This window comes from Sinocyclocheilus rhinocerous, unplaced genomic scaffold (assembly GCF_001515625.1).
Source record: "Sinocyclocheilus rhinocerous isolate Xijiao unplaced genomic scaffold, SAMN03320098_v1.1 scaffold785, whole genome shotgun sequence".
NCBI lineage: Eukaryota > Metazoa > Chordata > Actinopteri > Cypriniformes > Cyprinidae > Sinocyclocheilus > Sinocyclocheilus rhinocerous.
Window position 1 is genome coordinate 1362695 of NW_015660521.1, and position 13822 is coordinate 1376516.

Sequence of the window (13822 nt, forward strand, 5' to 3'; positions counted from 1 at the left end):
CGTTATTTGTTTTCCGTGCCTTTCTGAATACAGACACCAGCCCATCCCTGCACATCACATCTCCTGCACAGCCTGGAACATAGCATTTATTTCCATGATCTGCCATTTTCGCTGTTGTCCTCACTTGTTTCTTCACAATACCTGCAGAACTTCTGATGATTTGGCTGTGCAAGTCTAGAACATGGGCGGGTATATGCAAATGTTGGGGGCGTAACTATTAGTGATCCCGACTGTAATGTCACAGTCGGTGTTATGTTCTGATTCGCCTATTTTTCAGTGGTCTTTTGAGTGCTCAAGATTTACATAAGAAGGAGGAAACAATGGTGTTTGAGGCTCACGGTATGTCATTTCCATGTACAGAACTGTTATTATTCAACTATGCCAAGGTAAATACAGTTTTCCATTCTATGGCACCTTTAACAAACACAGTCAGCCATCATGTATTATCATTTTTCCACATTAATTTTATGTTATTATTATTATTGTTGTTTTTTTTATTCATTATTTTATTTTTATTATAATGATTATTTATTCAGATTTTTTTCTCCATATGAGCTTTGGGGAGAATGTGACCCAGGCACGTTCATGTTCATACATTTTAGATCCACTTTTTAATGATGATAATAATAGTAATACAAAAAATGTACATATAATATATTTAATATAATATATTAGTAGTAAGAAAAAAGTACTTCATTTTTGGGTGTTAAGTAATACATTTTTTTAAGAGAAGTAAAACGTGATTCATTTTTTCAACAGATTGAGGAGCACAGAATATGCGTTTGTGTTAGGAAACGACCCCTCAATAAAAAAGGTAATGCCTCAGACATTTATACTTTTTTTTTTTTTGGTTTTTGATTGCCCTTCGTATGTTGTAATTTATTTCTCATTTGTGTTGTAGAGTTGACGGTAAAGGACCTAGATGTGATCACTATTCCAAGTAAAGATGTTGTCATGGTCCATGAACCAAAACAGAAGGTGGACCTGACTCGATACCTAGAGAACCAAACATTCCGCTTCGATTATGCCTTTGATGACAGCACAACAAATGAAATGGTTTACAGGTAGAGGATGATTCCCTTCGTTGTTCATTATACATGAATCTTTAATTAAAAATTATGTCAGGAAATAGTCACTGTTGGAGGAAAAAAATCTTTTAACTGTTTTCTTCACAGGTTTACAGCAAGACCCCTTGTGGAAACCATCTTTGATAGAGGAATGGCCACATGCTTTGCTTATGGCCAAACAGGAAGTGGAAAAACTCATGTAAGAAGCATTTATTTTATACAATTGAGAATTTTTTTTGTTTTTTAATTACAGTTTGTACAGTTTACTAGTTTTTGTACTGAAAATGGCCACAACGTCATTTTTTTTATTTATATTCATATAAATAAATCTCATCGATTGGTTTGTGTTTTAGACCATGGGTGGAGATTTTTCAGGAAAGAACCAGGATTGTTCAAAAGGAATCTATGCATTAGCTGGTAATTGATGTTTTTTTTGGTCCTGTAATTTCTTCAGTCTTTTTCTTTCAAGCAAACTCATTCATGTGCATGTTTTACACAAACAGCTCGAGATGTTTTTCTCATGCTGAAGAAACCAAACTATAAGAAGCTGGATCTTCAGGTTTACGCAACTTTCTTTGAAATTTACAGTGGAAAGGCAAGTGGCTCTTAGTTACATTCACTTTTTGTTAATCCAAAATGTGTTGAGAGTACTATTTGAAGAATTGTACAAATTGTACACATCCATTGATTGATTTGTTTTTGATTATCAGGAATGTTTTAGAAAATTGATGACAAATGGTTGACAAACTAAAGCATATTTTAAAAATAGGACAAGTCTTTCAAAGTCTTTTTTTCTTTAGGTATTTGATCTGTTGAATCGTAAGGCTAAGCTACGTGTGTTAGAAGATGGAAAGCAGCAGGTCCAGGTGGTTGGGCTTCAGGAGCGTGAGGTCAGATGCACTGAGGATGTCCTCAAACTCATTGAAATAGGGAACAGTTGCAGGTAAAACTTGATGGGTAAAACAATCATGTTCACTGAATATTGCTCTAGTTGTTTGCTGCTGTATCTTTTTCTTAAAGAGTTAGTACACCCAAAAAATGAAAATTCTATCATTAATTACTCACCCTCATGTCGTTCCAAACCCATAAGACCTTCGTTCATCTACGGAACACAAATTAAGATATTTTTGATGGAATCTGAGAGCTCTCTGACCCTCCCATAGACAGCAAGGATACTACCACGATCAAGGCACAGAAACGTAGCAAGGACATCGGTAAAATAGTCCATGTGACATCAGGGGTTCAACCGTAATTTTACGAAGCTACGAGAATACTTTTTGTACGCAAAGAAAACAATAATAACATAATTTATTCAGCAATTCTTCTCCCCGAGTTACCGTCTTCCGCCATTTTGGAGAGTACCCCAGAACGTAATCAACGTTGTTTATGTTCAGCATGCGCACACTTTCTACTGAACGTAAACAACGGCGATTATGTTGATTACGAAATTGGTGTTAATTTGTTTACCATAAAAACAATATTTTCTCGCAAAATTAACGATGCAGCGCGTCTGATATAAATACAGAGCCGTTTCGCCTGGCTTTCGGGAGTGCAAAAGATCTCGTGATATTTCTCCTTGAGGTGCAAATCGGTCTCACGATATCAGTATAAAGTTGAGTTTGTGGTAAAACCTTTGATAGTGCTTGCATTATATTGTTCTGTCTTTTATTGCATGTGCTGATTGTTTGGGTTTCGTTTGGGAACGCATATATAGTCTGACGTGCTTTGTGTTGCACTGTCATCATTTACAAGCGTGGAGCGCGTCTCCATCTCAGCCGCTCGGTCCACAACCTCTTCCTCTGCATATGCTGTGAGTTTGGGTTGCTTAACGTTTATCTGGGAAAACAGTGCACGTTATCTCACTAGATTTATAACGTAAATCATTTAGAAACCTATGCCAACACAGGAGAATACATCAACATATTTCTGTATGCGATTTGTTGTACATCGGCGATTTCAAAATAAAAGTTTAAACCCTGGCTCTGAGTTTGCATGTGACCAAATATTGAAATTATGTGGATCTAAATTTGTAAAGTGAAACATCACCAGGCTGTTGGCGCCCTCTGTAGGTATTTGTTATAATACTTAAAGGGGTCCTATTATGCTCTTTTACAAAGTCTTGATTTTGTTTTTGGGGTGTACTAGAACAGGCTCTCATACTAGGTTGTTCGAAAAACACATTATTTAAGTTGGTTATATTCATATTATGTATAGGCATGTTACTTTATGTATTTTAACAGTGTTGTTCAATAAAACCATGTGGTTACTTGGTTCTGATACTTTATTTGAACCAATTATTATTGGTTCGAATAAAAAAAGATATAATTTATTACTAAAAAATATCAGATTACTCAATTGTCAAAATAATCAGATTACTTGATTACCAAAATAATTGTTAGTTATGGCTCTAGATTAGTTAAAATATTTCAAAATGCAACTACATTATTTTGCGGAGCTCAGCATTTTGTTTTTTTTTGTGATTAAAAGACAAATATTTTGTCATTGAAAATTTCTTTAAAATAGTATTAAAATATTGTCTCGTTCTAGTGAACCAAGTATCTGTATTTTGTCTCATCTCGTGAGCTAAATGTATTGTTCACACCCCTAGTGTCCATGAACGTGATATAGCTCATAATTTGTGCATGATGAAGCTTTTACTCTTCAGGTTAATCATATATTCATGAAAAAAACATCACTTTGAATAAGGAAATTGATAACTTTGCCATACTATCCTTTCAAATGTTAAAGTTGCCACAGTCATTGCATGCTTTGCTTGTGTTGCACGTTATTTGTACCATTTTGTTTTATTTGTTTATTTATTAGAATTTAAAAGATAATAACGATATTGTTATCTCTGATTTTAGTCCTTGAAAACCAAAAAATTAGTGCTTAAAGTCAGTGAAAGTCCTGGAATTTCATTTTGCAGTTTCTGTATGAACCCTGGTCCTTGCTACGTTTCTGTGCGTTGATCGTGATAGTATCCTTGCTGTCTATTGAGGATCAGAGAGCTCTCAGATTTCATCAAAATATCTTAATTTGTGTTCCGAAGATGAACGAAGGTCTTACGGGTTTGGAACGACATGAGGGTGAGTAATTAATGGCAGAATTTTGGGGTGAACTAACCCTTTAACAATTCATGATCTTTGATGATCTGTAATTAGTCCACTCAGTGTCTTGGTACATAAGTCAGACACTCCTGACTTAAATTTCACCTTCTTATCTTCCATTTTAGGACCTCAGGTCAGACCTCAGCCAATGCCCACTCATCCCGTAGCCATGCCGTCTTCCAAATCATTCTACGAAGGAAGGGCAAGATGCATGGCAAATTCTCACTCATTGATCTGGCGGGTAACGAACGTGGAGCGGATACGTCCAGCGCTGATCGGCAGACTCGTTTAGAGGGAGCCGAAATCAACAAGAGTCTTTTGGCTCTGAAGGTCAGCACCTTAAAAATACCACCCAAGAGCAGGGGTCAGCAACCATTTGGTTATGAAGTGTCATTTTGAAATTGCCTAGTAAATCACTGTGATCTTGCATGTCCCATGTATTAGGAGTGTATCAGGGCTCTGGGCCGTAATAAGCCTCATACCCCATTCAGAGCGAGCAAGCTCACACAGGTCCTCAGAGACTCATTCATTGGCGAGAACTCCAGGACATGCATGGTAAGTTTGATTAAGCTATCCTTCTTGAACTTTGGGATTTGGCTAAGTTTACTTTTGCCTGTTTGCACAGCTCTAATTGTGACTTCTGTCTGATCAGATCGCCACCATTTCTCCTGGCATGGCTTCCTGTGAGAACACGCTGAACACTCTGAGATATGCCAACAGGTAAGGACATGGCACTCTGTTGTGCATTTATGAAAACAGAAGTTGAGTAGAACTCTTGCCAATGTTGCTTCTAACCGTTTAAGGCAATCTCGATCAAGTTGTTGTATTTACCAATATGTTGACAAGCTAGTGCCAAAGGGAAAAAGTCTTGTCATAATTATACATCTCTCCTGATTGGCTGTGCTCTTCTCTCTGTCTTGCTGTTTTTCTCTGTTCTGTCTTGACTGTCTTCAGAGTAAAGGAGTTTGGGATTAGCCCCTCTGACATCCCCTTCTCTCAGGGAGGAGGAAGTCGCTCTGAACCCTCTCCTACCTATGAGTATGAGCACATGTCTATGCAGCTTCCCACCTTATTCTTAGTCAGATACACTGCAGCAGTGTTGGGGACTAACTAAAACTAGTAATACAAGTTACTAACATATTTCAGTAGCGTAATAGTAACCAAACTCTTTTCAACATTTTTTTTTACATTATAGCTTGGCAATCAGGTTCAATGTAGCTTCCCCAGCACTGCTCAGTAGACAACCAACAATGGCTTGCAGCCAATGCATGGAAATACTCATGCACTGCAATATATATATATATATATAAAACCACAGTCTGTTTCATTTTATTAGAAACATTGGCTGCACTCACGTCTCACACTAATGGCTGTGCTTTTGGTGTAAACATTTTTCATTTCCCCTCTGATCTGCTGTCATTTCATTTCTCTAACCCTGGGAATGTCTGGCATAGCTGTGGTGCTGTCATCCTTACTTCTCCTTTAGAAACGTTAATACACATAAACACTGTACTCAATTAATAAAAATGAGATGACACCATAAACAGTTGCGTTAGCTGCACAAATTGCTGTAATTTATATGCCCAACTGCACCTATGGGAATTCTGATGTCTGTATTTTTTTGTTGTATTAAAAAACAAACTGCTCTTGATTTTGTCTTAAAATGCTTATTAAAAGCATACAACGTTTTTGAAATAATGTATGGTTCTGTTTTAAAAGTAAGGTAGGAGTATGCCGTGTCGCAGCCAAAACAAGCATCTCCCCAGTTGAGTCCTGTGACCTGTGCATGGTGTCATTTAGGTCAGCATGATTGCTCTAAAAACATCATAAATGCTGTCAATCTGTGCATTTAGAGTGAAGGAGCTGACCGTGGATCCCAATGCTGTGACAGAGGGAGTCCGCCCCAATGTCAACGCCATCAACCAGCTGGACATCATGGATGAGGAATGGGATTTGGGCAACTCCCCTCAGAGAGATGACCTCAAACTGCTCTGTGAACAGAATGTAAAAAGATATCTGTTCCTAGTACTTCCTCTGCTTTAAAAATGCATGCATGATGATACAGTAATGAGTCCTACTCCAGTGATACGTTTTAGAAGTGTAATTTGTGTCTGTTACTGTTTACATAAATTAGATTATAATTGTCACTTGATAAATTTAATACATCCTTGCTAAATATTAAGTATTCATTTAAAAAAAGAAAAGGAAAGAAAGAAAAACCCTCCTAACCCTGTAGTTTTCAAACTAATTATACCTTTTTGTTTTCTGTGCAGATTCATATATTTATACAGTTGAGGTCAAAAGTTTACATCCCCCTTTCGGAATCTGCAAAATGTTATTTTACCAAAATAAGAGGGATCATACAAAATGCATGCTATTGTTTATTTAGTACTGACCTGAATAAGATATTTCACATAAAAGATGTTCAAATGCTCACCGATGCTCCAGAAGGAAAAACCATGCATTAAGAAAACTTTTGAACAGAATGGAGATGTGTACATTGTTTTTTTTTTTGCCTAAATATCATATTTTTTTCATTTAGTACTGCCCTTCAGAGGCTACAGAAGATAGTTACATGTTTCCCAGAAGACAAAATAAGTTCAATTTACCCTGATCTTCAAATTCAAAAAGTTTTCACTTTTAATGCATGGTTTTTCCTTCTGGAGCATCAGTGAGCGTTCGAACCTTCTGTAATAGTTGCATATGAGTCTCTCAGTTGTCCTCAGTGTGAAAAGATGGATGCATGTAAACTTTTGACCTCAACTGTATGTGCCTATAAAGGCTTTATTTTTTGTTATCAGTGTATTCATGCTTTATATATATCATTTATAAGCATAAGGCTGGAACCATAAACAGGAAAATTAGGCAGGCAATCGATTTGTTGTCTCAGATATTGTGGACCAAACACCATTAAGACTTTTTAATGTAGGTAGGATAAAAGCTTATGTTTGAATATTGACAGGAAGAGGAAGTCTCCCCTCAGCTCTTCACATTCCACGAGGCGGTGTCTCAGCTGGTGGAGATGGAGGAGCAGGTTCTGGAAGACCACAGGGCTGTGTTTCAGGTGTTTATTCCTCTGAGGTCCCTTTCACACTAGAGCTTTTTAGTCCAGTTGACGTCAGCGTTTGGTTTGTTGTGCTTCTTTGTTCTGAACTCTACTTTCGTTTGTACTCAGATACGGTTCAGTCCCAAAACTGAAAAAGGGAATTGCTAATGATGATGTTCACACTATATGTGCTGACAGGAGTCTATCAGGTGGCTTGAGGATGAGAAGGTTCTCCTGGAGATGACTGAGGAGGTGGACTACGACGTGGACTCCTACTCTTCTCAGCTGGAGCAGATTCTCGACCAGAAGATTGAGATTCTTATTGAGCTCAGAGGTAAAGCATCCTCTAGAATGTTCTTTCCTTTCAGTTTTCCCCTGATGGAATGATTATTAATGGATGCGTGTCTGTTCGTATTATCAGATAAAGTGAGGTCATTCCGTTCTGCTCTCCAAGAGGAGGAACAAGCCAGCAAGCAGATTAACCCCAAGCGGCCCCGTGCGCTGTAGCCTGGAACACGCTCACGGAGAAACGACAAACACAAGAGTCCTGTAGGCTTCTTGATAGTATTCCGAAGAAACCTTTCCTACTTTCACATGTGAAATAAAGCGTTAGGTAATTCTCTTACAAATCAGCAGAGGATAAAATAAGGGGATTTTTCTGATCATTAAAACCCCTGAATGATTCTGAGGAAAGCTTTAGAATTTTTTTATTAAAATTGATTTTATTTATTTACTTTTTCATTGTAGGTTAAGGGTACAGACTTGTATCAGTTGATACTCACATGTTTTTTTTTTGTTTTTTTTTGTTGTACCACTGAAATCCTTCTTTCGAAGTTGTTCTAAATTGTATGCATGTACACCCTGCAACAGTTTATCACTCCGTTCCTAGCATGACTGACTTGGTTCATTTGCACTTTAATAACCTTGCTTTTTGGGGGTCGGTTTACCGTACTTGGCACGGTGTATGTTTCTGTTGATTGGCTGTTACAGCATTTTACTCTTTCACTTTGCCATTTCTTGAAGGCTTAATAGATGAAGTTAAAGAAGTTCTCGAAGAAGCATAAAATGCGCTGGGAGAAAATCTTGAGGTTATGTAAATGAATGTGAGAATTGTCAGCAGTTAGTTTTGTTGGTTTATCAATGACCGCTGTCACTTTTCCACATGATATTCTCTTTGCCGTCTCTCTCTCTCTCATCTGTTCATCTGTAAAATGCTTTCGTGCCATATCATGTTTCCTTGTGGAAAGGAAGTTAACAGTCCACCAACTTAGTGTTTTGCTTTTAAAACTTCCCAACATTCTCACATCTCCTATTAATATTTGTACAATGTTATAACTTTCAGCAAGATTCTCATAACAAATAGGGAATACCACTTATCTGCTGCTGAGGTTTTCAGCGTTGGCACCTCTCAATTCAGTGGTTGCTAAATAAAGAATGATTCAACAAAATTCTGCCTTTTTATCCTGTTTCCTGACTTTAATTTTTTTATTCCTATTTTAAGAGTACTGAAATTGTGATTTCTTATGTTTGTTAAAAATAGAGGAGAGTTTTATTTAAAGATTGCGGTGATTTTGTCGAAGAGGTTGAGACTTAAAGTATAAAAGTTTAATAATAAGTACGTTTGACTCTTCCGAGGACATTACATTTAACTTTTTCTACATGTACCAACATAAACTGAAAATGAAATACAAATTAATAAAAACTATATAGACATCAAACCTAATACAAATGACAAAAACAATACTATATACAAAATTAAAACAAAAATATGAAAATGTCTAATTCAACAAAAAAATATAGGATAAATATATCATTGATACTAAAATAACACGGGACTCTTCATACCTGAAGTAAAAATACTTCTCTTTGATATTTTATATCGTAGATATACTTTTTTTTTTAAGTAGAACTTATTCAAGCAAAATGGTCCGTGTACGTTTTGATCATTTCATCTCCTATTTGGAATGCAATAACGAGAAATGGAAAAACGGCTCGTTTATTCGTTTTTCCGTTTAGTTTAACAAACGGAAAATGAGATTTTGGCTCGATTTCTCATTTTTCTACTTTCAATATTAAATCAAAAAACGAATGATCGAATGATACACGGATTAAGCAACTACACTGAAGTCGTATGCTGATTTTAATACCGGTTTGAGTCGATGCAGTTTCAAAGTTAGGGGGCGCAGTTTACTCAATTCGGTCCCGTTAAGGAAGAAAAAAAGGGGGTTGGATAAATAAACAAATAAAACAATTACGACAGTATACACGTAAGTAAAAGCCCTAAACAAAACTTCTAGACGTACCGTCAAGTTTTACTATTAGTAATAATTTAATTTCAATCTATAGATTTTGTACACATTGCTAAAATTCATGAGAAACCATGCCATCTGTTTTTTTTATTGCAGTACTAATGAATGAATGAATGAATGAGGTATTTCTATAGCGCTTTATTGTGTATTGCTGTACACCCGAAGCGCTTTATAATCATATGAGGGGCTCTCCTCAACCACCACCAGTGTGCAGCATCCACTTGAATGATGCGACGGCAGCCACAGTACAACGGCGCCACTGCGCTCACCACACACCAGCTACAGGTGGAGAGGAGAGAGAGATAGAGCCTATCAAGTGGATGGGGATTAGCCATGATTGACAAGGGCCAGTGGAGGCAATTTGACCAGGACACCGGGGTGTAATGAACGACTGTTCATTATTATTCCAAATTTAAATAATTGGATTTGAAAAAATCAACACATCTGATTAATGTAAATATATATATATATTACTATGTATATATATATATATGTATTTAAAAAAAAACATATTTCATCGCTTGGTTTTATTTTGAAATGCGTACTTCCGGAAGGCGTTGTCGTTGCGTTGTTGAAGCGCTTTTCGCGCCTCCGCATCTCATCCGCGCCGTTTACCCTGCTGTCGGTTAACCATCCTTCACCTAAGCGTGTTCTCCGTTGCCGTGAACGTTTCTTCGTCCCGGCATTTCTTTTAATTTATTTACAATTCATTTAAGAATTCAACTTTTGGCATCACACGGGCATCTCCAGAGTAATGCTGCGGGGAGAAAGACATCTTCACCACGTAAACAGGTAACGTTACTATTGATCACAACCCAACTTCATTAATCACGCTGCTTCTAAAAACGTGTTTAACATGATTAAAATTGTATAGGTATATCACATTTATCATCTTGTCTGACACGTTTGACAGATCGCTGTCAAGCTGACGACGTCACTCTCCGGATTGTTATCAAGCTGACGTCATCCTCCAGATTTAATGGGCTGTTAATAATCTTATAAATAGAGTTAACTGGTGAGTACGTCATAAAACATACGGCAGATCAATGTCTTAGTTTAAGGGCTTGGTTTTATTAGATCCCAATGCATCGTTCTCTTATCTTTCTGTCCTGTAACTGCCCTCTTCCTGTACTGTCAGGTGTATTTTAGGGTGGTGGGTAAACAAAGGTACTGTTGATCACAGCCGAACTGTATTAATCACACCTTCTCTAAAATGTGTTTAATATATAATTATAGTTGTAAAAAATAAATGTCACGTCGTTATTTTGTTATGCCTAAAATAAAATGTATATAAAATGATACTGAAGACTCTATTAAATTACAAAAATAATGTTTTCTTTGTTTTATAGCTGTGAGATCAACTACCGGTATATACTGTACTCATTAAAGTTGACAAAATCTTTAAGCTGAGGTCGAAGACAGAGCAAAGTATTTTAAAAGGCATCAAAGTATACATTTATATAAAGTATGTAAATTTATATAATATATATATATTTGCTTATAATTTTATTAAAATATATTAAAAGGCATCAAATAAAGTATAAAACCACCAGTAGAACATCTGCTATACTATAATTGAATATTCTTCCAATAATTTCAGTTTTAATAATTTTAAAATGAAAAAATATTAAATTAAAATTAAGTATTATATCAGTTTAGAATTATACATGCATATATTTATAATTTTATTCTGTAAAAATGTTTTAAGAGGTGTCTATTAAAGTATAAAAGCGCTGGTAGAACATCTGCTACATTATAATGAAATATTCATAGCCTGTAATTTTCATTTAAAATTGACAATTTAATTTAATTTTAAAATTTAAATGAATTCACTTTTATATCGGTGTATGTGTATATACATATGCATATACTATTGATTATAATTGAATTCAAATAGAATATACGGCGAATTTTGTTTTAGTAATTTTGTTTTACAGTCCTCGTCCCATTTGATCTTTAAAATTCTCTGTTGCCCTTGATAAATACATTTAGCTTGTTGATTGTTCCAGACTGTAGTGTAGCTTGACTGTAGCGTATAGAAATCATTTACTAAATAGCAGTTAACTAAGTAACTATTACACCACCCCACAAAAACTTTAATTATAAATTCCAGTTTTTCAGTAGTGTCAGAGTTCTTCCATTTGTTCAAAAATAATTTATGCATGCTACTGTATTTGCTCCCGTAGATCTAATCCCATAATTTCATTGTGGATTCAACGCTCACCACGCCCACGCAGAGAAACATGAGCTCACACAAGAGACCTGTCCGGGCTCGGCCCGATTCAGACAACAATTTCTCCGTGGCCCGTGACCTGAACGCACCAGGTGTGGAAGAGGGCCCCGGTCTCCTGGCCAAGCTGATGGAGCTTCCCGTAGCCCGTCTGTCCCGGCAGCAGCTCAAAAGGCTGGAGGAGCATCGGTACAGCAGTGCGGGACAGTCCCTCCTGGAGCCCTTCATGCAGGGATTCTGGTGCTGGCTGGTGAGCAAAGTGCCTCTCTGGATGGCGCCGAACCTCATCACCATAGTGGGACTCGCTACTAATATTATCAGTACTCTGATACTGGTATACTACTGCCCTACTGCCACCGAACAGGTATTGTGCACTTCCACTGCTTCAGTAGATTCCAGTACTGGTTTAAACAGATCAGCTACAAACCCCAATTCATTTTGTTTTCACTTGCTAACAGTGGTATAGTGCAGATTCAAAATAATGTCCATGCAAAATGTGCAGTTATTTTAATTATTATTCATTATTTTAATACCAGTTTTAGTGTAGTTCTTATTATTTAGCAGCAGTTACACTGGTCAGTTACATTAGGTCTCGGTAATTTTTCCTGATTTTAATATCGGTTTTAATGTAATTATGAATATTTAGAATTAAACAGCGGTTGCAGTGGTCATTATCAAGATATTTTCTTTTTGTTGATTTTATTATCAGTTTTAATCAAATATTTAGTAGCTTTTGCAGTGACCACTATTAGGATGTTTTTGTTGTTGTTGTTGCTTTTAATATCAGTTCAGTCAATTTATGATTACAAGGTAGCTTTTACAGTAGTCATCTGGTATTTTTTTGTTGATTTTAATCAGTTATATTTTAATTATGAATATTTAACAGCTGTTGCAGTGGTCACCATTAGAACATTTTGTTGTTGATTTTAATATCGGTTTTAGTTCGTTTTTTTTTTTGTGTAGTTTTAGTGTTAATAGTTATTGCAGTGGTCATCGTCATTGTTTTTTGTTGGTTTTAATATCAGTTTAGTAAACTTTTAAGTATATAATATCTATTAGAGTATCATACTTTTTTGTTGTTGATTACTCTTAATTAATCAGATTTAAGATAAATTTTTTATCTAATTATGATTGTTTGATTACAGTGGTCACCATTAGAACACTGTCCTTTTTGTTGATTTATGTATCAGGTTTAGATTTAGTTCAGTTGTAGCAGTGACCACTAGGGCATGATCTTTTGTCAACTTTAATATCAGTTTCGTAAAACTTATGCAGTAGGATGTGGTCTTTTTTGCTGATTTTAATATCGGTCTAAGTGTAACTATAATTATTTAGTTGCAATTGCAGTAAATTCTTGGCTGTTCTTTTTTACCCTGCCTTGCATATAGTCTATGAAGGCCATAATTTAGTATATTCTGAGCTCTCCAGAGGAGATAATTGCTGTGGTGTGTGGTCTGTTTAAACAGTGCAATAAGACACTGTGTATTGTCAGACACGGCTTGTTCTGTCAGCTGTAACAGCCTGTGTTTATCAGCTATAACAGTCTTATGATTCCTGCTGTTATGGAAAGCATCTACATTGTTCAAGTCTGCAATACGACATCCTCTCTCTCCCCGTACCATTTGTATCCACAATAAGGCTTATAGAGATAAAAGAACGCATTCATATCCACCTTTGTGGCAGTAAGTATGAAGTTGCATGTTAGTCATTGGTGCAGTGCGAAGCATCAAAGTGGACCGAAATTTAAGCCTGTTTTATCTTTTTCAGGCACCAACGTGGGCATACTTGGCCTGTGCTTTGGGTCTGTTCATCTATCAATCATTGGATGCCATAGATGGAAAGCAGGCACGAAGGACCAACAGCAGCACACCACTTGGAGAGCTCTTTGACCATGGCTGTGACTCCCTCTCTACAGGTCTGCTCACGTTTGTGTATGCAAATACAGTCAGCTACTATATTACACTTAGATCCATGGCACTATGTTTTATTACTTTATTATTAAATTCATCTAAAAGATTGAGCTCTAAAGATTTTTTTTTTTTTTTTTTAAAAATTTTCTTTTT

The 13822-nt window shown here is 36.2% G+C and overlaps 2 protein-coding genes across 5 annotated transcripts in view; both read left to right on the forward strand.

Annotated features, from left to right (window-relative positions):
* LOC107725322 (kinesin-like protein KIF2A) overlaps positions 1 to 8668 on the forward strand; it is a 16547-nt gene extending 7879 nt beyond the window's left edge. For 2 of the 4 annotated variants that reach the window (XM_016534555.1, XM_016534554.1), the window contains exons 8-21: positions 760 to 814; positions 902 to 1064; positions 1176 to 1266; positions 1421 to 1484; positions 1571 to 1662; positions 1868 to 2010; positions 4300 to 4504; positions 4619 to 4729; positions 4827 to 4894; positions 5129 to 5212; positions 6028 to 6178; positions 7137 to 7238; positions 7419 to 7554; positions 7642 to 8668. In XM_016534555.1, the coding sequence (XP_016390041.1) occupies positions 760 to 814; positions 902 to 1064; positions 1176 to 1266; positions 1421 to 1484; positions 1571 to 1662; positions 1868 to 2010; positions 4300 to 4504; positions 4619 to 4729; positions 4827 to 4894; positions 5129 to 5212; positions 6028 to 6178; positions 7137 to 7238; positions 7419 to 7554; positions 7642 to 7727 (1551 nt within the window). In that variant the 3' untranslated portion in view covers positions 7728 to 8668. Of the gene's footprint in view, positions 1 to 759; positions 815 to 901; positions 1065 to 1175; positions 1267 to 1420; positions 1485 to 1570; positions 1663 to 1867; positions 2011 to 4299; positions 4505 to 4618; positions 4730 to 4826; positions 4895 to 5128; positions 5405 to 6027; positions 6179 to 7136; positions 7239 to 7418; positions 7555 to 7641 lie in introns of those variants that run through there. The other 2 variants (XM_016534556.1, XM_016534557.1) reach the window with 2 other exon arrangements.
* A 1811-nt stretch (positions 8669 to 10479) lies between these two features.
* The window catches only part of LOC107725317 (choline/ethanolaminephosphotransferase 1-like), a 10783-nt gene continuing 7440 nt past the window's right edge, over positions 10480 to 13822 (forward strand). Inside the window, exons 1-3 of the mRNA XM_016534550.1 lie at positions 10480 to 10544; positions 11716 to 12123; positions 13527 to 13674. Coding sequence (XP_016390036.1) covers positions 11773 to 12123; positions 13527 to 13674 — 499 coding nt within the window. The 5' untranslated portion in view covers positions 10480 to 10544; positions 11716 to 11772. The remainder of the gene's footprint in view (positions 10545 to 11715; positions 12124 to 13526; positions 13675 to 13822) is intronic.